Source organism: Coregonus lavaretus (genome assembly GCF_964263955.1).
Source record: "Coregonus lavaretus genome assembly, chromosome: 1".
NCBI lineage: Eukaryota > Metazoa > Chordata > Actinopteri > Salmoniformes > Salmonidae > Coregonus > Coregonus lavaretus.
Window position 1 is genome coordinate 84,154,492 of NC_139988.1, and position 23,957 is coordinate 84,178,448.

The 23,957-nt window shown below is 43.8% G+C and overlaps 1 protein-coding gene across 1 annotated transcript; it reads right to left on the minus strand.

The window, feature by feature from the left end:
• Window positions 1-287: 287 nt before the first annotated feature.
• LOC311130049 (lysosomal acid lipase/cholesteryl ester hydrolase-like) lies at window positions 288-23,661 on the minus strand. Its single transcript, XM_084162681.1, has 10 exons — window positions 23,567-23,661; window positions 22,462-22,579; window positions 14,276-14,387; window positions 11,506-11,704; window positions 10,481-10,590; window positions 10,205-10,341; window positions 9,864-10,010; window positions 9,632-9,703; window positions 2,955-3,023; window positions 288-2,760 (listed from the first exon to the last, which is right to left on the minus strand). Exons 1-10 carry the CDS (start codon window positions 23,656-23,658, stop codon window positions 2,521-2,523), a joined length of 1,296 nt encoding a protein of 431 aa, XP_084018807.1. The 5' UTR covers window positions 23,659-23,661; the 3' UTR covers window positions 288-2,520.
• Window positions 23,662-23,957: the final 296 nt, after the last annotated feature.

Consider the following 23,957-nt stretch of genomic DNA (forward strand, 5'->3'; position numbering starts at 1 on the left):
CATAAAGGTGGAAGTTAAGCGGAGAACTGCTGCGCACCGACAAAGTGTGGGCAGAACAGGCGGTGGTACAGGGACCGATGAACTTGCACCCTTTGATCAGAGAGTTGCCTCTATTGTAGGAGACACGTTAATCTCTGGAATCGTATCCGCTGATGTAGGAGACTCGGATATACTACAGGACTGCCAGCAAGGTGACTCAGATTTATTTCCTTAACTTTGATATACATAGCCAGCCACCGTTTAATTTTAAAATGCATGCAATATAGCAAAAGGTACACCAGAGATTTCACGTATCCACTGCTTTTATTGCAAATGCGTGTACCCATTAATAAGGAACAGACTCAAATTACTGTTAAGATGTGCCTGTGTTTAATTGGACTTAGGAACCGCAGGAACGTCCACTGGCACGCACTCAGAGTCCGCACCACCTGAGCAGCCAGAGCCCATTCAGTCCAGCGTCTCCCGTGTCTCTAATGTTCCCCCCAGTGCTGAAGCCCGTCCATCTGGCCGTGTCTTGACGCATGCTGTTCTGGAGTCACAACAACAAATTGTTAGGGCCATTGAAGAAATGAACAGTCACCTTAAAAATGTCACTGACGCACTCACAGAAATAAGCCATTCATTAAAATAATTGGTCAAAAAATGAACTTTGTGTCTGAGTACCATTTATATTGTCGCAATTACACGTTGACGGGCCTGAATGGCTTGTTGATTGTGCTGCACATATACTGGTCCTGGGTCAGGGTCATCTGGCAGGGCCCCCACCTCACCAAGGGGTATGCCATGCCTGTGCGCGACATTGTGCAGCACTCCACAGGCCAGTATGATGCGGCAAACCTTGTCAGGGCGGTATAACAGCATCCCCCCGGTCCTGTCAAGGCAGCGCCACCGACATTTCAGCTGCCCAATCGCCCGCTCCACAACTGACCGAGTGCGGGAATGGGCATCATTGTATCTGCGCTCTCGGTCAGTTTGTGGGTTGGTGAGGGGGGTTAACAGCCACGTCTTTAGTGGATAACCACTGTCTCCTGATGGGCAGTAATAATAATTACAGACACAAACATTTTACTTTTAGATAGAACCATACATTTAAATGCATAACTTACCAAGTAGCCACCCATCGCGCACCCTGCCAGCTTGGAGTCTCATCCCAACCATGCTGTTTGTAAGGATATATGAATCATGGGTTGACCCAGGCCACCTTGCCACAATATTTGTTAGGTGCATTTGTGCATCACATATAATCTGCACATTTATTGAATGGAAATGTTTCCGATTCACATATGCAAATTCGTCTTCAGATGGCGCCTTTATAGCAATATGTGTGCAGTCGATCGCTCCGATTACATTAGGAAAACCGGCTATCGCTGCAAATTGCGCTTTGATGTTTGGCTGGTCACCTGCATCGTATGGGAACGTTATATACCTGGTAGACAAGCGGATGATGCCGTCCCATACAGGTGGCATTGCACGGCTCAAACACGACTGGCTTATTCCTGAGCGGTCTGCCAGTTCTCTTTGGAAAGAACCGGTTGCTAGGAAACCAAGTGTAGTAAGCACCTGTAAAGGAACGGGTAATGCGTGGCTCCTCACTGTCTCTCTTTCCAAATTCGGACCCAACTCAGCGCAGAGCTCCAAGAGTATAGCCCTTGGAAATCTGAAACGGCTGATGAGCCAGTCATCGTCGTGGGCCAGAAAATCACCGTGGTCCCTAAAAACTCGTTCTCTCCGGATTTGTCCATTGAAAATGTCTTCTAATAAAGCCAAAGCTGCCATTGCTAGACGGGTTGTATCAATTTTCACATCCTTTATATATGTTCTTACTTAATTGCATAATTAATAGAATATTCTAATAAGACTCGTGTGACAATAATATGGCAAATCATTTATCAATTACAAATTATAAGCAATATCTGGCAGGTGCGATAGAACAGTTCGTAGTGTAATGTTTGCCACTTCACTTTATTGCCTCTATGAGTCGCCAACGGACAAACATCACAAAAATGTACGTACGCCAGGCCTGAAGTTTACGTGGAAGAACGCACATTCTTACGTTAATTTCACTGTTAGTACATCTGACCGTGAACGTGAAAGCTGGCGTACGCCGTGTTTTCGTGCGTACGCAAGATTGTTACATGAGGCCCCTGGGGCATTCTTAAAATACACATCTAAAATCCATTTGAGAGTTCTGGAAGAGGACGGTGGCAATAAAAACACAAAATAGATGATTCCTCACAACACTGAATCTTAAACTCACAGCTTGTTTTCCTCACTATCCCAATTTAGAGGTAAATGATTAGTACTCCTTGAGTGCATGGCTTACTCAAACACACATGCGAACTCACTCCTACACATGCTTATAGTCACAAACACAAAGTGCACAAACATTTGTACACACACTCGCACCCAGGCACTGCGATATGTCTCCCAATATGTTTCAGATACAGTATTAATCTCTTCAGCTAGTGTGCTGAGAGCTGAGGCTAAAACTAGCCATATTTCTCCCTGTCTATCCACTGTTCACACCAAGTCCTGCTGGCCCATCAGTTTGATTATCTCACTGTACATCTCCTGGGGGGCATCCAGACCCCAAATGAAGTCCAGGTGTTCCCAGTGCTCAATGTGGCGGTGGTACACCAGGTTGGGGACCTGAGTGAGCAGCACGGCAATGTCCTTAGGGTCAGCCAAGGTGTCGTGACCTCCGGACCACAGGGCTGTAGGCACCTTCATGTCCTGGATGTTGTACAGCGGGGGGGTCGACTGGAGGGGGACAAGAATGGACTAGATGTCAGTTAAAGGCATCGATTGACCATAAGGGCGCAGTGGATACGGATCAGTAAAGAGAAGTTACTTTCAGAAAGAGGTAGGAGCTTCTGACAGCCTTGGAAAACAACTTCAGTGTGAAGTGGTGTGGGTGTATTTTGGCAGACTAATGAGCTCTGAGCTGGCCTTACCTGGTTATAGTGAGCCATGTTCCCTGCTCTCCCGTAGTCATAAGCCATCAGCTTTCCACCATGCACTGCCTGTAAAAAGAAAACACATCAGAAATACTTGAGGACTCTAGGTAGCTGAACACATGGTGGTACTGTATGTAAAGGTAGAATCTCTGTTAACCCAGAAGTAAAATATCACGTAATTCGGTCAGCTGCGTGATCAACTTCTGTGTTCATACATGTTAGAAATTGATGAAATCTCCACCCTCGCAAAAGGATACTCTGCCAAACGCCCCCCTCCCCCTCTTCCGATCCGTGTAGGCACACGCGAAGAACTCTAGGCGAAGCAGTTTAAGCACCGCCTTCCTGATACGTCCAAATAACCAGTGACACATTTTTTATTTTTTTTTACTAATGCTGCTCGTTATCTCACGCATCCCATTCAATCCCATTCAATCCCGGCAGATCCTTCGGTCTACAAGCAGAATCTGCCCACGGGAGACTAGTATGTGCACCATGTCCAGCAATAGGTAACCTTCAGTAAGGTTAAAGTTGTCTTTGGTAAATCTGGGATTGACCTTTACTCAAGGTTCATTCATTTCTACAACACTGAAACGTTGAGGGAGAAAATGGACATGTTTGAGTCAATAAGTTAGTGTGCAGCAGGAATGTCTGTGGTGCTCCTTTTCACACAGTGGAATGTGGATGATAGTTGACTTGGGTGTGAAACTGTCATAAAGAAGGTGAAGTAATAATTTATGACACAGAAGAAACATTGAAGAATAATTTATCAACTTCTTTGACATCTTTTTATGTCCTGAGTGTCAGTTTCTCCTCAGTTGCTTGTGAAATCAGTGTCGGTTTGACATAAATAACTCCCCTGCCTCAAAAAGTATCTGGGACATTAAATTTGCAACCATGAAAATAAAAGCGAAAATCTCCTGACATATCCCCCTTCATAATGTAATGGTTTCCATGAAAGCCTGTGTTGCAGGCAATGAAGAGGCACAGCAGACGAGCCATGCAGCCTAAATGGGTGAGGACTAGGGTTGCAAAGGGAGGGTACATACAGTTGAAGTCGGAAGTTTACATACACTTACGTTGGAGTCATTAAAACTCGTTTTTCAACCACTCCACAAATTTCTTGTTAACAAACTATAGTTTTGGCAAGTCGGTTAGGACATCTACTTTGTGCATGACACAAGTAATTTTTCCAACAATTGTTTACAGACAGATTATTTCACTTATAATTCACTGTATCATAATTCCAGTGGGTCAGAAGTTTACATACACTAAGTTGACTGTGCCTTTAAACAGCTTGGAAAATTCCAGAAAATTATGTAATGGCTTTAGAAGCTTCTGATAGGCTAATTGACATCATTTGAGTCAATTGGAGGTGTACCTGTGAATGTATTTCAAGGCCTACCTTCAAACTCAGTGCCTCTTTGCTTGACATCATGGGAAAATCTAAAGAAATCAGCCAAGACCTCAGAAAAAAAATGTGTAGACCTCCACAAGTCTGGTTCATCCTTGGGAGCAATTTCCAAACACCTGAAGGTACCACGTTCATCTGTACAAACAATAGTATGCAAGTATAAACACCATGGGACCACGCAGCAGTCATACCGCTCAGGAAGGAAACGCGTTCTGTCTCCTAGAGATGAACGTACTTTGGTGCGAAAAGTGCAAATCAATCCCAGAACAACAGTAAAGAACCTTGTGAAGATGCTGGAGGAAACCGGTACAAAATGTATCTACAATGGGGGGAAAAAAGTATTTAGTCAGCCACCAATTGTGCAAGTTCTCCCACTTAAAAAGATGAGAGAGGCCTGTAATTTTCATCATAGGTACACGTCAACTATGACAGACAAAATGAGGAAAAAAAATCCAGAAAATCACATTGTTGGATTTTTAATGAATTTATTTGCAAATTATGGTGGAAAATAAGTATTGTCAATAACAAAAGTTTCTCAATACTTTGTTATATACCCTTTGTTGGCAATGACACAGGTCAAACGTTTTCTGTAAGTCTTCACAAGGTTTTCACACACTGTTGCTGGTATTTTGGCCCATTCCTCCATGCAGATCTCCTCTAGAGCAGTGATGTTTTGGGGCTGTCGCTGGGCAACACGGACTTTCAACTCCCTCCAAAGATTTTCTATGGGGTTGAGATCTGGAGACTGGCTAGGCCACTCCAGGACCTTGAAATGCTTCTTACGAAGCCACTCCTTCGTTGCCCGGGCGGTGTGTTTGGGATCATTGTCATGCTGAAAGACCCAGCCACGTTTCATCTTCAATGCCCTTGCTGATGGAAGGAGGTTTTCACTCAAAATCTCACGATACATGGCCCCATTCATTCTTTCCTTTACACGGATCAGTCGTCCTGGTCCCTTTGCAGAAAAACAGCCCCAAAGCATGATGTTTCCACCCCCATGCTTCACAGTAGGTATGGTGTTCTTTGGATGCAACTCAGCATTCTTTGTCCTCCAAACACGACGAGTTGAGTTTTTACCAAAAAGTTCTATTTTGGTTTCATCTGACCATATGACATTCTCCCAATCCTCTTCTGGATCATCCAAATGCACTCTAGCAAACTTCAGACGGGCCTGGACATGTACTGGCTTAAGCAGGGGGACACGTCTGGCACAGCAGGATTTGAGTCCCTGGCGGTGTAGTGTGTTACTGATGGTAGGCTTTGTTACTTTGGTCCCAGCTCTCTGCAGGTCATTCACTAGGTCCCCCCGTGTGGTTCTGGGATTTTTGCTCACCGTTCTTGTGATCATTTTGACCCCACGGGGTGAGATCTTGCGTGGAGCCCCAGATCGAGGGAGATTATCAGTGGTCTTGTATGTCTTCCATTTCCTAATAATTGCTCCCACAGTTGATTTCTTCAAACCAAGCTGCTTACCTATTGCAGATTCAGTCTTCCCAGCCTGGTGCAGGTCTACAATTCTGTTTCTGGTGTCCTTTGACAGCTCTTTGGTCTTGGCCATAGTGGAGTTTGGAGTGTGACTGTTTGAGGTTGTGGACAGGTGTCTTTAATACTGATAACAAGTTCAAACAGGTTCCATTAATACAGGTAACGAGTGGAGGACAGAGGAGCCTCTTAAAGTAGAAGTTACAGGTCTGTGAGAGCCAGAAATCTTGCTTGTTTGTAGGTGACCAAATACTTACACCATAATTTGCAAATAAATTCATTAAAAATCCTACAATGTGATTTTCTGGAAGAAAAAAATCTCAATTTGTCTGTCATAGTTGACGTGTACCTATGATGAAAATTACAGGCCTCTCTCATCTTTTTAAGTGGGAGAACTTGCACAATTGGTGGCTGACTAAATACTTTTTTCCCCCACTGTATATCCACAATAAAAGAGTCCTATATCGACATAACCTGAAAGGCCGCTCAGCAAGAAAGAAGCCACTGCTCCAAAACCGCCATAAAAAAGCCAGACTACAGTTTGCAACTGCACATGGGGACAAAGATCGTACTTTTTGGAGCAATGTCCTCTGATGAAACAAATAATGACCATCGTTATGTTTGGAGGAAAAAGGGGGATCTTGCAAGCCAAAGAACACCATCCCAACCGTGAAGCACGGGGGTGGCAGCATCATGCTGTGGGGGTGCTTTGCTGCAGGAGGGTCTGGTGCACTTCACAAAATAGATGACATCATGAGGAAGGAAAATGATGTGGATATATTGAAGCAACATCTCAAGACATCAGTCAAGAAGTTAAAGCTTGGTCGCAAATGGGTCTTCCAAATGGACAATGACCCTAAGCATACTTCCAAAGTTGTGGCAAAATGGCTTAAAGACAACAAAGTCAAGGTTTTGGAGTGGCCATCACAAAGCCCTGACCTCAATTCTATAGAACATTTGTGGGCAGAACTGAAAAAGCGTGTGCGAGCAAGGAGGCCTACAAACCTGACTCAGTTAAACCAGCTCTGTCAGGAGGAATGGGCCAAAATTCACCCAACTTATTGTGGGAAGCTTGTGGAAGGCTAACGTTTGATCCAAGTTAAACAATTTAAAGGCAATGCTACCAAATACTAATTGAGGCCCCGTGTAGCTCAGTTGGTATAGCATGGTGCTTGCAACGCCAGGGTTGTGGGTTCGTTTCCCACGGGGGGCCAGTATAAAATAAAATAAAAAATGTATGCACTCACTAACTGTAAAGTCGCTCTGGATAAGAGCGTCTGCTAAATGACTAAAATGTAAATGTAAATGATTGTATGTAAACTTCTGACCCACTGGGAATGTGATGAAATAAATAAAAGCTGAAATAAATAATTCTCTCTACTATTATTCTGGCATTTCACATTCTTAAAATAAAGTGGTGATCCTAACTGACCTAAGACTGGGAATTTTAACTAGGATTAAATGTCAGGAATTGTGAAAAACTGAGTTTAAATGTATTTGGCTAAAGTGCATGTAAACTTCCGACTTCAACTGTAACTGGAAACTTTCGAAATTTACCAGTAAACAACCAGAATTTTGGTAACTTTCAAAGTATTTTGGGGTACTTCTGATTATCACATATGTCTGTAATTATCTCAGGCGCTCTGTTTGGCCTTCTCACATGTAAAATATATTAAATATAAAAAGAAGATGCTTTTAAATTAAAAAAATAAAATCAATCCCATTCAAATTACACTTATATTTATTTTACTATGTCAGTATTTCTTTGTTGTAAATGTTTTGGAGCCAAACTGGTGCCAGTTGGGGAAAAAAGTCAATAGTTGGAAGAGTTGCAGAGTTAATGAAAAATAATGCCATTGTTGATTAGATGCTTTTTTCCTTAATTAGGCTATTTTCTCTTGAACCATATGATGTATCCACTAGAAGCTTGTTTATATGAATAAAAACAATTAAGTAATTCAAGTATAAATTACCAAAGATATCATAGATTCCAGTAACTTTGGTAAATTACCTGTAGCTTTGCAACCCTAGTGAGGATGGAGCGGAGGCTTGGGGGTATAGAGGGGTTAGTGAGTGGAGGCTTGGGGGTATATAGAGGGGTTGGTGAGTGGAGGCTTGGGGGTATATAGAGGGGTTGGTGAGTGGAGGCTTGGGGGTATATAGAGGGGTTGGTGAGTGGAGGCTTGGGGGTATATAGAGGGGTTGGTGAGTGGAGGCTTGGGGGTATATAGAGGGGTTGGTGAGTGGAGGCTTGGGGGTATATAGAGGGGTTGGTGAGTGGAGGCTTGGGGGTATATAGAGGGGTTGGTGAGTGGAGGCTTGGGGGTATATAGAGGGGTTGGTGAGTGGAGGCTTGGGGGTATAGAGGGGTTGGTGAGCGGAGGCTTGGGGGTATAGAGGGGTTGGTGAGCGGAGGCTTGGGGGTATAGAGGGGTTGGTGAGCGGAGGCTTGGGATTATAGAGGGGTTGGTGAGTGGAGGCTTGGGGGTATAGAGGGGTTGGTGAGCGGAGGCTTGGGATTATAGAGGGGTTGGTGAGTGGAGGCTTGGGGGTATAGAGGGGTTGGTGAGCGGAGGCTTGGGGGTATATAGAGGGGTTGGTGAGTGGAGGCTTGGGGGTATATAGAGGGGTTGGTGAGCGGAGGCTTGGGGGTATAGAGGGGTTGGTGAGCGGAGGCTTGGGGGTATAGAGGGGTTGGTGAGCGGAGGCTTGGGGGTATAGAGGGGTTGGTGAGTGGAGGCTTGGGGGTATAGAGGGGTTGGTGAGCGGAGGCTTGGGGGTATAGAGGGGTTGGTGAGCGGAGGCTTGGGATTATAGAGGGGTTGGTGAGTGGAGGCTTGGGGGTATAGAGGGGTTGGTGAGCGGAGGCTTGGGATTATAGAGGGGTTGGTGAGTGGAGGCTTGGGGGTATAGAGGGGTTGGTGAGCGGAGGCTTGGGGGTATATAGAGGGGTTGGTGAGTGGAGGCTTGGGGGTATATAGAGGGGTTGGTGAGCGGAGGCTTGGGGGTATAGAGGGGTTGGTGAGCGGAGGCTTGGGGGTATAGAGGGGTTGGTGAGCGGAGGCTTGGGGGTATAGAGGGGTTGGTGAGCGGAGGCTTGGGGGTATAGAGGGGTTGGTGAGCGGAGGCTTGGGGGTATAGAGGGGTTGTTGAGCGGAGGCTTGGGGGTATAGAGGGGTTGGTAAGGGAGGATATGAGATGTGTAAAAGGGAAAGGCACATCAAAGGCACCCATACAGGGGGCTCAGAGCAGGGTGTTGTGGGTAAAGTCTGCCCGGGAGACTCAGTCAGTCAGGGAGTACATCTGACTGTAGCTGTGAACTTAATCCAAAGCTGTGTCTGCTCTGATCCCTCTGGTCTTTGACTGGACGTCTTACTTCCACGGCTAGGGCTCAGGAAATGGAGGCGTGTACAGTTTAGCAGCTATTAGAACTGCGTGGTTTGAGAAGAGCAAACTTATTCTCGATTCAGACTGTGCTGCCTGCACCCCCGCCTTCCTGGATATAGCTCTGTGTTGTAACTCTGTGTTGTTGTTTTTAATCGCACTGCTTTGCTTTATCTTGGCCAGGTCGCAGTTGTAAATGAGAACTTGTTCTCAACTGGCTTACCTGGTTAAATAAAGGTTAAATAAATAAAAAAAATAAAAAAATAGGCCTGTACTGTAGGCCTACATGAAGGTTTTAACAAATGGGGGTTGGGGTGGGATGTATAGGTTTGAAGAAGTGAGGTGAATCATATTGGATAGGGTGTTTTTGATAGGCTCCCATCAGGTATGTTCTTACCTGAGACCAGTGAATCATGTTCTGCACTGAGGTCCCTGCTGGGCAGTGGGAGGTGTACACAGGTGTGCGAGTCTGGACAAAAACAAATAAATATAGAAATTAATGTCTTCACCATCTTCATTTATACCTATAGAATTGGCTTGAGGAAAATAGGTTTAAGGAAGTCTACAGCAGTAATACTGTACAATAATAAAAAGGCGATAATCAAAATGTGAGAGCTGTGGAGATGCACCATGTTGAGGTTCAGCTCATCGAAGCCACAGAGGACGAAGAAGAGGTTTCCACATAGCTCACTAAGAGGTTCATTACTGCAGAAGTTGGTGGCGAACCACTTGATAAGAGCACTCTGAGGCATGAAGTCCTTCTTCCCAAACACATCCTAGCATACAGAAACCAAACAATGGATTAGCATTAGTCAGTATTGAAATAATCAAAGATTCTGACCGATTGTTCAAGATAAATAAAACGTCTGCCAAAATTGGGTAGAAAAAGGAAGCCACAGATTGGACGTATTGTGTGAATGAATTGTGACATAATACAGTGTATGTTAGAAAAATAGCCTTTTCTACTCACCCAAATGAGGAAATCGGGGAAGATGGAGAGCTTGCTCATGGGGCTGGCAGTGAAAGCCACAGTTGCCACCGGAGCCAGGCCGAAGAACATCTTGATTTTGCTTGCCAGCTCAGGCATGGAAGAGAATGCAACAAAAGCTACGGGGTCAGAGACATACAGTCAGAAAAACATTGAATGGTTAAAACTATAGTGTAGAATAGACAGCAGTGTCAAACGACAGGTGAAACATATTTGGCTTCATTTAATATGACACATAAGCAAATCAAGCCGTCTCACCAATAGTGGTTCCCTGAGAGTGGCCTATATAGTAGATCTGCTCCTGGCCTGTGGTCTTCAGAATGTGGTTGACCACTGCTGGCAGGTCCTTCTTTGCCATCTCATCATAACTGAAGAATAAGAACAGAAGAAACTCAGTAAATGCCATAATAAGACTACTTAAATAGACATTTCATATAATATAATGTGTTTCTACTAGAACCTTTTGTGATTCTGTTGGTGAGCACAGGGGATTTTTCAATAATCGGGCCAGTATATTAGGTACACCCATCTAGTACCGGGTCGGACCCCCTTTGCCTCCAAAACAGCCTGAATTCTTTGAGCATGGAAACGTTCCATAATTGGTACCAAGGGACCTAACGTGTGCCAGGAAAAATTCCCCACACCATTACCACCAGCCTGTACCGTTGACACCAGGCAGGATGGGGTCATGGACTCGTGCTGCTTACGCCAAATCCTGACTCTGCAATCAGCATGACGCAACAGGAACCGGGATTCATTGGAGCAGGCAATGTTTTTCCACTCCTCAATTGTCCAGTGTTGATGATCACATGCCCACTGGAGCTGCTTCTGCTTGTTGGAACCCGGTGTGGTCGTCAGCTGCAATAGCCCATCCGTGACAAAGACAGACGAGTTGTGCGTTCCGAGATGCCGTTCTGTGCACCACTGTTGTACTGCGCCGTTATTCGTCTGTTTGTGGCCCGCCTGTTAGCTTGCACGATTCTTGCCACTCTCCTTCGACCTCTCATTAATGAGCCGTTTTCACCCACAGGACTGCTGCTGACTGGATGTTTTTTCAAACATCAAAGTAACTTAGGTCAGTCGTTTTGCCCATTCTAACGTTCAATCGAACAGTAACTGAATGCCTCGATGCCTGTCTGCCTGCTTTATATAGCAAGCCACAGCCACGTGACTCTCTGTCTGTAGGAGCGATCCATTTTCGTGTATATCCAGACCTAGGTGTATAGTCATGGCCTGAAGCGCAAGCAAAGATCAGTATAAGTGGAATTCATCTTTGTAGCTACCTGAACTGCCAGAACTCATTGTGGTCAGGGCTGAGTGTGAGGTGTCTCCTGGACCAGGTGTTTCCCCTGCTGTTGCCGATCCAGACGTCGTAGCCAGCGTCGGCTAGCAGGTAAGCCAGGCTGGTGTTGGGCAGGTTGGTCACCCAGTTACTCCCCGCTGCCAGGAGACCGTGCTGGAGGAACACTGCAGGCTTGGGATCTAGGAGGATGAGAAATTGACTTCATTGAGCATAATGCTATAGGGTGAATACTGTAACAAGCTATGGAGGTGATACTAAGTGAGGAGCATCATATTCATAGGAAAAGTCAAGCAAGGATCACAGGCATAACCTAGTGGTTATGTAATATTTATACATTCTTCTCAAACATAGTTGAAGAATCCATTCACATTCCAACATGCCCAAAAATACATCAACTGAAAGTGGATAGAACTAACTGTTTAGTTACAAAAAAAAATTATATTCATAATTCAAGTGTTGTGTTGACTGTAACCACCAGAGGGCGTGTCTGTCTAAGCTATGGTACATCCCAGCTGCAGGGGAGCCTTTCTCCTTGTGGCTCTGCACACTCAGCTTTAAAAATCGCTGAAATCTGTCAGAAACATGATGTGAGCTGTTCTTTTTGGTAGCATAAACAGACCTTTAGATGATAGGATTGGCTACTATCACTCTACTGTACTGTTGGAGCTAGAAACATAAGCATTTCGCTGCACCTGCTAGAACACATACAAATCTGTGTACGTGACCAATGAACTTTGATATAGGGAATGAACCCCTAGCCTACCCTGTTGCCTAGACTGCCTTTTATTTGAATAGGCAGCATGCTGCTGGAGAGATTTTTTGATTTGACATAACTCCCAGGTGATCCCAAGAGAGACACACACACACACAATGCTTTGTCCTGACTTGTGTTATAGTGAAATGGGTGTATGTGTTTATTAAGCATCCATTTTTTATTTTAGTATTAAACACTATCATTCACTGTTACAATAGCTAAAGGGGCCAAAGGGACAAGGAGGGCTTTTGTTTAAAAAAATAGTCTAATGTATAGTCAAACACAGTGTTATCTGTTCAAATGTTATACATTATGAATGATATTTCTCAACCACTTCTCTACAATGCAGATGTGTGCAAGAAGACCAAATCTACAGTATCTCTCCTAGATTGAAGATCAAAGTTTTCCAACATTAGCTCTTCTAACTAGCACGATTCTTAGAACAAAACCCCATCTGGGGGCTGAAATAATTCCAGCTCTGCTGTGTTCCTTTGAGCGATCCAGACGCTCTCCCGTGTGAGCAGGGGAAGTGGGACAACAGGAAATGAGATGCATCTCCAGCCTATCACAGAGCCCCGCTGCCTCTCTGACTGGATGTGCTGCCACATACTACTGAGCAGGGAGCAAGAGGCATCAAGAGATACAAACAACATGATGGCTCCTTACTTATTTAGAGGATATCAGAATATATTATTGAGATTTTTAACTCCCCAGACTAGCTAAACCTTGGCATATCACATCGTATTGGGGGGTATCTTTCAAGTGGAACCCCTGGCTAGTTTATGAAGCATTTCTAATGACAAACCAATGTCAATATTAATACTAAACTGAATTTGCATTTTAAATCATTGGAGAGGGTCAACTGAAGTAGTTCATTTACTAATTCATGTTTTGGAAAGTAATCCAATGGAGTAAAAACAAGGCTGGCGCCAAGGCCAGTGTTTAATACTCAAGGCACTGAAATTCACTAACAGAGAACATGAAATTCGAGAACATGTGTTCTTGTTCAGAATGATATGAGACACTGTGTTCAGAAAAAAGCATAGTTTATTGCCTCTGAATTTGTTTTGCACTCAAATGGTTTCCCCCAATGAGATTAGTGTGAGGTTTAGCAATCACTTTGCTCATTAATGAAATATAGGGGCAACAAAGGAAAGAGAAACTGAATACTGATTTGTAGGAACCGGAGAGCGAGTGTGGCTCTGTCTGACAGAAGCTGTGGATCACAGTATTTAGACTAAACTTATAAGACAACAACTGCCTCTTTAGAAGAAATATAAAACTTTTAATAACATTATGCATTCCTAATGCACTAAATCAAATCATATAATTTCCTCCTTATTACTGTAACTATTACTTTTCCCATCACATATTGAAAATACACCGTAATTACATTTTAACAAGAGCCTAATAAATTAGATGGTTGAAAATGATCCAAGCTACATTTGAAACAGCTCAAGCTAGGGACGGATTATGAGAAATACCAAACAAATAAAAACGCCACAGAAATTCAATTAAATCATCGTCTGGGTTCAAAATGATTGAAGCATAGAGGTAAACTATTTGCAGCTAGACAGCCTCACTGGATGCATGCGATATTATAGCTTGTGATGACAGGAAAAGCCACCTTCTGACAACAAAAGGTCAGGAGTAGACTGGGCGGTGCAATCGCAAAATATAGAAATGGAGTCCTCTTGTCAGAGTGGCGAATGCTGAAGACAACTTAAATTTTGGATCTTGACTCAGTACAAATGTTTGACAATGTGGGAAATATCAGCACTTCAGATGTTAGTCACGGTGTTTGTGTGTGTGTGTGTGTGTGTGTTGGTCTTTGATATGTGGATCTGATTACAGGGCTTGAGGCCCTGACTCTTCAAAGTGCATGTCATTGCAGACTACTACTGTGTGTTTTAAAAAATGAATGCAGAGTTAAGGCCACTGACCATATTAATTAACCCCATGCTATGGCCAAAGCCATGAACCCTTTAATACACACCTTCACCTTTCTTTAGACCGTGTGGAATCCTGTTGACACTCAGGATGTAGCCGTCCTCTGTGACGACGTCGTACTCCTCTGCCGGGTAGCCCCAATGCCTGATGATCTCACTCTGTGTGGGACAGAGAAGACACAAACAAACAAACAGTCAAATATATTCTGAATGCTGACAGAATGGGTATCTATGGTAACATTTTATTTTACAGCCCTATTTACATACTTTATTCACTGTGAAATTACAGTAAAATTCAAGCAGACAATATTATTTCCGCTGCCTCTACTAGTCAGCTTGTCACTAAAAAGTACATTCTTCCCCTGTTGCATTCCCGCCCACACGCCCCTTCCCAGATATTATAAACACTCATCTGGACCTTCAAAAGAAAGTGTGTGAGCCTGTGGGTTCCGGCCAAGCCTGCCATGCAATCTAGCCATGCATAATTAATACACATCACCAATTCTCGCCTCCCTCTAGACTGCCAGTCTACACATTCTACTGACTGTGGGCCACTTAAGGATAAACCTGCTGCTGGTTCAACACACACTGAGGTGGTATCAGAGGCCCAGGGGTGGAGGGGAGAATTGGTATTCTGCTCTGCCTCATTTGGGTCTGGTTTTACACAGGGAAATGAGAGTATGAAAAATAATGTAATGTCACATGACCTCAGTGTGGCTCACCCCTCACAGTTCTGGGTGACTTGAACCTCCCTACGTCTGCCTTTGACTAATTTCTCTCTGCCTCCTTCTTTCCACTTCTTTCCTCTTTTGACCTCACCCTCTCACCGTCCCCCCCTACTCACAAGGCAGGCAATACGCTTGACCTCATCTTTACTAGATGCTGTTCTTCTACTAATCTCACTGCAACTCCTCTCCAAGTCTCCGACCACTACTTTGTATCCTTTTCTCTCTCGCTCTCCTCCAACACTACTCACTCTGCCCCTACTCAGATGGTAATGTGCCGTCGCAACCGTCACTCTCTCTCTCCCGCTACGCTCTCCTCTTCCATCCTATCATCTCTTCCCTCTGCTAAATCCTTCTCCCTCCAATCTCCTGATTCTGCCTCCTCAACCCTCCTCTCCTCCCTTTCTGCATCTTTTGACTCTCTATGTCCCCTATCCTCCCGGCCGGCTCGGTCCTCCCCTCCTGCTCCGTGGCTTGACGACTCATTGCGAGCTCACAGAACAGGGCTCCGAGCAGCCGAGCGGAAATGGAGGAAAACTAGACTCCCTGCGGACGTGTCATCTTTCCACTCCCTCCTCTCTACATTCTCTTCCTCTGTTTCTGCTGCTAAAGCCACTTTCTACCACTCTAAATGTCAAGCCTCTGCCTCTAACCCTAGGAAGCTCTTTGCCACCTTCTCCTCCCTGCTGAATCCTCCTCCCCCTCCCTCTCTGTGGATGACTTCGTCAACCATTTTGAAAAGAAGGTTGACGACATCCGATCCTCATTTATTAAGTCAAATGACACCGCTGGTCCTGCTCACACTGCCCTACCTTATGCTTTTACTTCTTTCTCCCCTCTCTCCAGATGAAATCTTGCGACTTGTGAGGGCCGGCCGCCCAACAACCTGCCCACTTGACCCTATCCCCTCCTCTCTTCTCCAGACCATTTCCGGAGACCTTCTCCCTTACCTCACCTCGCTCATCAACTCATCATTGACCGCTGGCCATGTCCCTTCCGTCTTCAAGAGAGCGAGAGTTGCACCCCTCCTCAAAAAACCTACACTCGATCCCTCCGATGTCAACAACTACAGACCAGTATCCCTTCTTTCTTTTCTCTCCAAAACTCTTGAGCGTGCAGTCTCTAGCCAATTCTCCTGCTATCTCTCGCAGAATGACCTTCTTGATCCAAACCAGTCAGGTTTCAAGACTGGTCATTCAACTGAGACTGCTCTTCTCTGTGTCACGGAGGCTCTCCGCACTGCTAAAGCTAACTCTCTCTCCTCTGATCTTATCCTTCTAGACCTATCTGCTGCCTTTGATACTGTGAACCATCAGAATCTCCTCTCCACCCTATCCGAGTTGGGCATCTCTGGCGCTGCTCACTCTTGGATTGCGTCCTACCTGACAGGTCGCTCCTACCAGGTGGCTTGGCGAGAATCTGTCTACGCACCATGGGCTCTCACCACTGGTGTCCCCCAGGGCTCAGTTCTAGGCCCTCTCCTATTCTCTCTATACACCAAGTCACTTGGGTCTGTCATATCCTCACATGGTCTCTCCTATCATTGCTACACAGACGACACACAATTACTTTTCTCCTTTCCCCCTTCTGATAACCAGCTGGCGAATCACATCTCTGCATGTCTGGCAGACATATCAGTGTGGATGTCGGATCACCACCTCAAGCTGAACCTCGGCAATACGGAGCTGCTCTTCCTCCCGGGGAAGGACTGCCTGCTCCATGATCTCGCCATCACGGTTGACAACTCCATTGTGGCCTCCTCCCAGAGTGCAAAGAACCTTGGCGTGACCCTGGACAACACCCTGTCGTTCTCCGCTAACATCAAAGCGGTGACCCGATCCTGCAGGTTCATGCTCTACAACATTCGCAGAGTACGACCCTACATTACACAGAAAGCGGCACAGGTCCTAATCCAGGCACTTGTCATCTCCCGTCTGGATTACTGCAACTCGCTGTTTGCTGGGCTCCCTGCCTGTGCCATTAAACCCCTACAACTTATCCAGAACACTGCAGCCCGTCTGGTGTTCAACCTTCCCAAGTTCTCTCATGTCACCCCGCTCCTCCGCACACTCCACTGGCTTCCAGTTGAGGCTCGCATCTACTACAAGACCATGGTGCTTGCCTACAGAGCTGTGAGGGGAACGGCACCTCCTTACCTTCAGGCTCTGATCAGACCCTACACCCAAACGAGGGCACTACGTTCATCCACCTCTGGCCTGCTAGCCCCCCTACCTCTACGGAAGCACAGTTCCCGCTCAGCCCAGTCAAAGCTATTCGCTGCTCTGGCACCCCAATGGTGGAACAAGTTCCCCCACGACGCCAGGACAGCGGAGTCACTGACCACCTTCCGGAGTCAATTGAAACCCTACCTCTTTAAGGAATACCTGGAATAGTATAAAAGTAATCATTCTACCCCCCACCTCCCCCACCAAAAAACAAATCATCATAAGTTGAATGCACCAATTTGTAAGTCGCTCTGGATAAGAGCGTCTGCTAAATGTCGTAAACGTGTGGGGAGAAGAGCAATTGAGAGTGTCTGTGCTTGTAGGCCAACAATGGGAGAAAGAAACATTTGCATGTGAGAACCATTACTACTGGGAATTGTATTAGGCTTATATCACTGAGACTGTGTAGTTTCCAATGACAAATACTGTATACTAACTAGACACATACTAGATTCAGGATCATGACATTGTGTTATTGTGTTTATCAAAGATATGAGGTTAACCACTGACATGCACCAGGCCCAAATCCACACGTTTATTTTATCATTGGCATAGCTCAGATATGAATAAACACACATTATATATTTTCTGACAAATTGTGGTGAAAGCATTTGATTGATTGCCATGTCAAATATTTAACCTACTGTATGCCTGTGTGGGCTCCTGGAGCACAAATTATACTGATATCACGAAGCACACAGAATAACCATTTAATTGAACACTCACTTGTCCCTTAAAATCCATTCTTGAAAAGTTAATGAACGCCTATCAAAACTATTTTAGCTTACAAACAAACCAAGATCAATTCAAGGCTTATTACACCTTAATAATAATAATAAATAATAATAATTATGATTATTAAATGATAATACTTTGTATTATTAGTATTATAATTACACAGAGACACTGGAGCAAATATATTTTACTGCAATTTACAGGGACACGTTTTTGTATAGCTTTTTCGGTTTTACAGTGGGGGAAAAAAGTATTTAGTCAGCCACCAATTGTGCAAGTTCTCCCACTTAAAAAGATGAGAGAGGCCTGTAATTTTCATCATAGGTACACGTCAACTATGACAGACAAAATGAGAAGAAAAAATCCAGAAAATCATCAAAATGTAGGATTTTTCATGAATTTATTTGCAAATTATGGTGGAAAATAAGTATTTGGTCAATAACAAAAGTTTCTCAATACTTTGTTATATACCCTTTGTTGGCAATGACACAGGTCAAACGTTTTCTGTAAGTCTTCACAAGGTTCACACACTGTTGCTGGTATTTTGGCCCATTCCTCCATGCAGATCTCCTCTAGAGCAGTGATGTTTTGGGGCTGTCGCTGGGCAACACGGACTTTCAACTCCCTCCAGAGATTTTCTATGGGGTTGAGATCTGGAGACTGGCTAGGCCACTCCAGGACCTTGAAATGCTTCTTACGAAGCCACTCCTTCGTTGCCCGGGCGGTGTGTTTGGGATCATTGTCATGCTGAAAGACCCAGCCACGTTTCATCTTCAATGCCCTTGCTGATGGAAGGAGGTTTTCACTCAAAATCTCACGATACATGGCCCCATTCATTCTTTCCTTTACACGGTTCAGTCGTCCTGGTCCCTTTGCAGAAAAACAGCCCCAAAGCATGATGTTTCCACCCCCATGCTTCACAGTAGGTATGGTGTTCTTTGGATGCAACTCAGCATTCTTTGTCCTCCAAACACGACGAGTTGAGTTTTTACCAAAAAGTTCTATTTTGGTTTCATCTGACCATATGACATTCTCCCAATCCTCTTCTGGATCATCCAAATGCACTCTAGCAAACTTCAGACGGGCCTGGACATGTACTGGCTTAAGCAGGGGGACACGTCTGACACTGCAGGATTTGAGTCCCTGGCGGCGTAGTGTTACTGATGGTAGGCTTTGTTACTTTGGTCCCAGCTCTCTGCAGGTCATTCACTAGGTCCCCCCGTGTGGTTCTGGGATTTTTGCTCACCGTTCTTGTGATCATTTTGACCCCACGGGGTGAGATCTTGCGTGGAGCCCCAGATCGAGGGAGATTATCAGTGGTCTTGTATGTCTTCCATTTCCTAATAATTGCTCCCACAGTTGATTTCTTCAAACCAAGCTGCTTACCTATTGCAGATTCAATATATAATATACTTTTTTCCCCCACTGTATTAGGGCAGATCTCAGACTGAAGGTTTTAGGTATATCATATGGGTGTAATATTGTCCTATCTAGTGATACATCAATGCTGAAGTTCAATACACGACAGAGTGACTTCCCATGGCATTTTGTCAGCCGGTAACTCCCATGCAAATAACTGCCGGTCTCACGGTAATTGTCCGTTAATTAACGTAAACATGTTCGGCATCTCCGGGCTTTTATGCAACTTTAGTTGTGATACAAACGTTAGGCTAAATGTTTTGATTTCTAATACATTCAAAGGCTGCATGATGCCGCATCATTGATGCGACTAATGATGATTTGAAAAAACAATTTGCATGAAAGGCGTGCGCTCTGCTCTCTTTCTTGCGCAGGCTGCATGCACACATTTCATCAGTCTCTCATTCACAATTTGTCAAGCACTTGATAATATTCTCACCCATTAGACTATTCTCAATGTAATATGGTCTTTACATAGAGCCTACTAATATATGTGTGGAATTATTTTGGGTTTGGAATGGCCCACAAAAAAAAAACATGTCATCCGTAGCCTGCACTCAAATAGCGAATGGAGGAAGCGCTTCCAGCGGTTACGTTTTTAATATGCCACACTCTAAAAAACGATGGGCTAAAAACAACCAAATGTAGGTTATTTGGTATCCCAGCACTGGTTAAATAGTGGACAGAATACGTTGGGTTATTTTGACCCAGGCATTTGAGTTGCGTGAATAACCCAACATGTTGGGTGGTTGGGATTACCCAAACATAGGTTAATTTAACCATCAATTGGATATTTTTACTCTCATGCTTGGTTGACCTAGCAGCTGGTTCTTTTTTAAATTAAATCCTTAGGTTATTTCCAGTAGGCGTGGCTTATTAGGGGTGTGGGTTTCAGCTAGATCTTATTGGCGACCCGTGAGCATCCTGTTCATCATGTTAAGGTTACATAATGCAAATTCAAATGTTCCTTACATTTTGGGCATTTAACACGTTCTTCTATAACATTAAGATTAATTATTAGATATTATAATAAGGTATACCCCCTTATTATATCCCAACAATGGGATTTAAATAGGCTTTTAGGGAACTTACACACTGCTGTAAGCCTCATTGAAGCTACAAAAATGTAAATGTTCAACCTTAACATGTGATAACTATAGATGGGTTAGCTGACAATGTCACAAAAAAATGTGCGTGCTTCCATGGGACGTGTTGTTGTGATTCTGGATGGCCAGATTGCTAGCAAGAATGACAAGAAACTGCCATTTGGGGAATCGTAAGTGGCTTGTTTCAGCTCAATTCATCTTGTTCTTGATACCATTTCTTGCTTTGAGGTGTTTTGACTGATTTCATGTCAATGCTAATATGGCAAAAATTCGCTAGCTAGCTAACCAACAACTGTAACAATGTATTTGAGAGACAACAAGTGCTCATTGTGCAAATGTATTTATGTTTCAATAAACATTGGAGACTAAATATAGCTTAAATGTTGTAAACGATCTAAGCCAACCCTGTCTGTTTTGCCCAATAGTTGTGCACGCGTCGGTTTCGTAGCTAAACAACCAACCAGTCTACAGAACAGAACAGATGAACAGGAATGGCATTTACTCTCCTGGGTGGCTAAAAATAACTATCTGAAAGCCACGCACCTACTAAACTATGCCTCTAGTCTATAGCTCAGTAACCCAGCAACAATAACCCAGCATCAATAACCCAGCAGTTTTTAAAGAAAACAACCCAACTAAGTGACCAAACGCCTGTAAGCCAGCAGTTTTTTTTTGTGCAGGTAGTCTACACCGGTTGTAAAGTGAATGTATGTGCTTAATTTTAAGAATTGAGCAATAAATAGGCTATAGCAGCATGAGAAAGCTCGGATCTCCTCTTACAAGAACTTCACTAGGCTCTGTAGGCTTTGGAATCTCCAACCCTGTTCCAGGGGTCCTAGGCTTATAGTCTATGCGTAAAGTTATTTGGCCACTTTACCTTATCAAAACATATAGGCCTATGGGCTAGGCTACATGATTCATGCGACTATAATTTGAATAAGTCGCAAAAAAATGCATGCGCTGATTCTTGCCTTAGACTGCACACACTGGGCATCATTCACTGGATAATATTCTCACCCATCAGACTATTCTCAATTTAATCTTGTCATGTCATATTATATGTGTAAAATTAGTTTTGATTTAGAATGGGCCATTATCATGCACCTGTCGGAACAGGGGCAAAACAAAATAATCATCCGTATGCACTTGAATAGCGAAAGGAGGACGCTTTTCTCGCGGTTCATTTTCATGCCAACCAGGTAGGCTACTCCGGTTGTAAAGCGAAGCAATGTGCTTAATATTAGGAAAGTTGAGGAATAAATATAGTAGGCCTAGCCTATAGCTGCTGGGACCCTCCTCTTTTTAATAGAGGCCATCAAAACTCTGTTGTTTTCTCAAGCAATTGCATATCATAGCCTATAGAAATGCAACATGGGCTTATAGGAACACTTATTTCATTCCATCCATCAACCAGCTATGAGGAGCTGGCTCTTGCTGTGCAACAGGTGAGCCTATTCCGTTCAAACTCTGAATGCCAGGGCTCTCATGAAGTGTTTGATTTGATTTTCAATTGCATTGATGTCAGAGTGATTAGAGGGACAATAGAGCGCTGAGTACCAGGCCATTAGCGACTGGCAGTTAGCAAGTTTGGTAGGCTACCGAAGACCATCAGTGGCATCAGGGCGCAGTTTTGGAGAAGCCTAGTTACTAATTTGACTGTGGTCATGACTAGTGATTGCCGGTATGGCGGTAAAACAGTCACCGCAACAGCCCTACTATCATATGTTATGACTTTCCTTGAAATGACTCATGGGATATATGGAGGACAAAGGGCAGAATGTGAGGTAACCACCATGACTAATATTTGCTTGTGTGGCCCAGAAGATTGTCTAGTTCTAGGAATTGTTAATGAGCTCTATGAACCATGAAGTCCACTAGTGTATTCAGTTATTTATGGATGGCATTAAAACAGTTTGAAGCCTGTCTGGAAAAAAAAAAACTGTTTGGATAAATACAATTTGTCAGTATTTGACAACTTTGTTTCCGAGAACACAGCTTCTGTTATTGATTTTATCCAACTCACAATGTTCATGTTGACCTCTGGGTCCAGTCTTTTCCTATCTTGCAGCGAGGATCTCTGACACTGGACCGCCCCGGTGGTCAGGAAGGCCACTAAAAGTAGAACCCACACCATCTTCACTCTGAAAAACATAATACATGTGTTATAAACCTCTAAAAATAGAAAAAGCCTTTTTCTGACCACATTAGGTCAAGACCTATGCAGCAGCACACACCTGGAAATATAAATATGAGCATCAACCAGAGGTCAAAGGGCACTTAATACATTAAATGTATCATTGCAATCCTAATCTCTCGTCGAGATAATAATAATGCAAGATTTCAATTCTGTGTTAAACGAGATTATTGCAATCCAAATGTTGCTCTCTACTTGCTACTGTTTGGATTTCACAGATGCTAATCAGCTACTTTCTCTTCTCTTTACCATGAGATATGGCCTGATATTGTGTTCGCATTTGATACAAGTTCAAAGTTAGCCATATGTTTGTGTAATATCAAAAGATTTTGGGATTGTGGCAAGAATTAGCACTAAATAGATCAATGCTACAAATATTGCTAATGAGTGGCTCCAGACTGACATTGCACTATTGATTGAGTCTCAGACGATTAGTTAGAGAACAACAAACTTGCATATAAGGTTGCCTTTGCAGTCAATAGAGTAAAAAAGCATTTTAATTAGTTGTTGTGAAGAGCTTAAGATACATTTGGGAATAGTGTAGATATAACACCAGGATTTTCATGAGGAAGTTAAAGTAACAAACTCTCGCCTTTACAAAAGGAAAAGGTTAATTAGACCTATCCTATGCGTTGAATAGAAGTAAGCTAGGCTTCAGTAGCCGGATCGCTCCGGCCAAACTAGCGTTTCTTCTCCATGATGAATGAATGGAGCGATCATAGAGCAGCGGAATTAAATTTAGGACGAGTAGTCAGACATAAGCTTCATTCAGTAGGCTATTGTTGACATTCATTCCACACAGTGGTCTGCACTCTGTCACTGACAACTTCTAAACTATTGCAACACAGGCCTATATACGTCGGTGATATATGGAAAATGCAAACATTTTTATCAGCTATCAAATAGCCTATAACCCCAAAAATCTAACACTTACCCGGACAACTTCTGAGTAGAATTAGAACACTGTTTTATTCTTGGTTGGCCGACGAAAGACGAACAAGTCACAAGAGGTGCAGCGTGATACATCGTCAGAGGCATCCCTGGGGTGTAATCATTACTCAAGTTACAAAACGTTCTGTTTCGCAAGGAACACCAGTGTTTCTATTGGACAGATTCAGTTAGGTCCCGCCCTATTTGCTGAACCTGTCCAATATAGACGCTCGTTTTCGTTGCGTTTTGCATGTGTTTGGAGTAACGATTACACCCCCTGCTGGTTTTGTTGTGGATTGGTTGAAAGGCTTGTATCAATCACAATGGACATTGGGGAAAGATTAGCGGGTGATTAGTAGCCTAATTAGTCAGTCATGTTGATGTAATAATACTGT

Coding starts and splice junctions, on each gene's coding strand:
- LOC311130049 (XM_084162681.1), bottom strand. CDS start 23,658: ATGTATCACGCTGCACCTCTTGTGACTTGTTCGTCTTTCGTCGGCCAA. Junction 22,580..23,566: donor TCTACTCAGAAGTTGTCCGG/GTAAGTGTTAGA, acceptor TATGTTTTTCAG/AGTGAAGATGGTGTGGGTTC. Junction 2,761..2,954: donor ACATGGCTCACTATAACCAG/GTAAGGCCAGCT, acceptor GTCCCCCTCCAG/TCGACCCCCCCGCTGTACAA.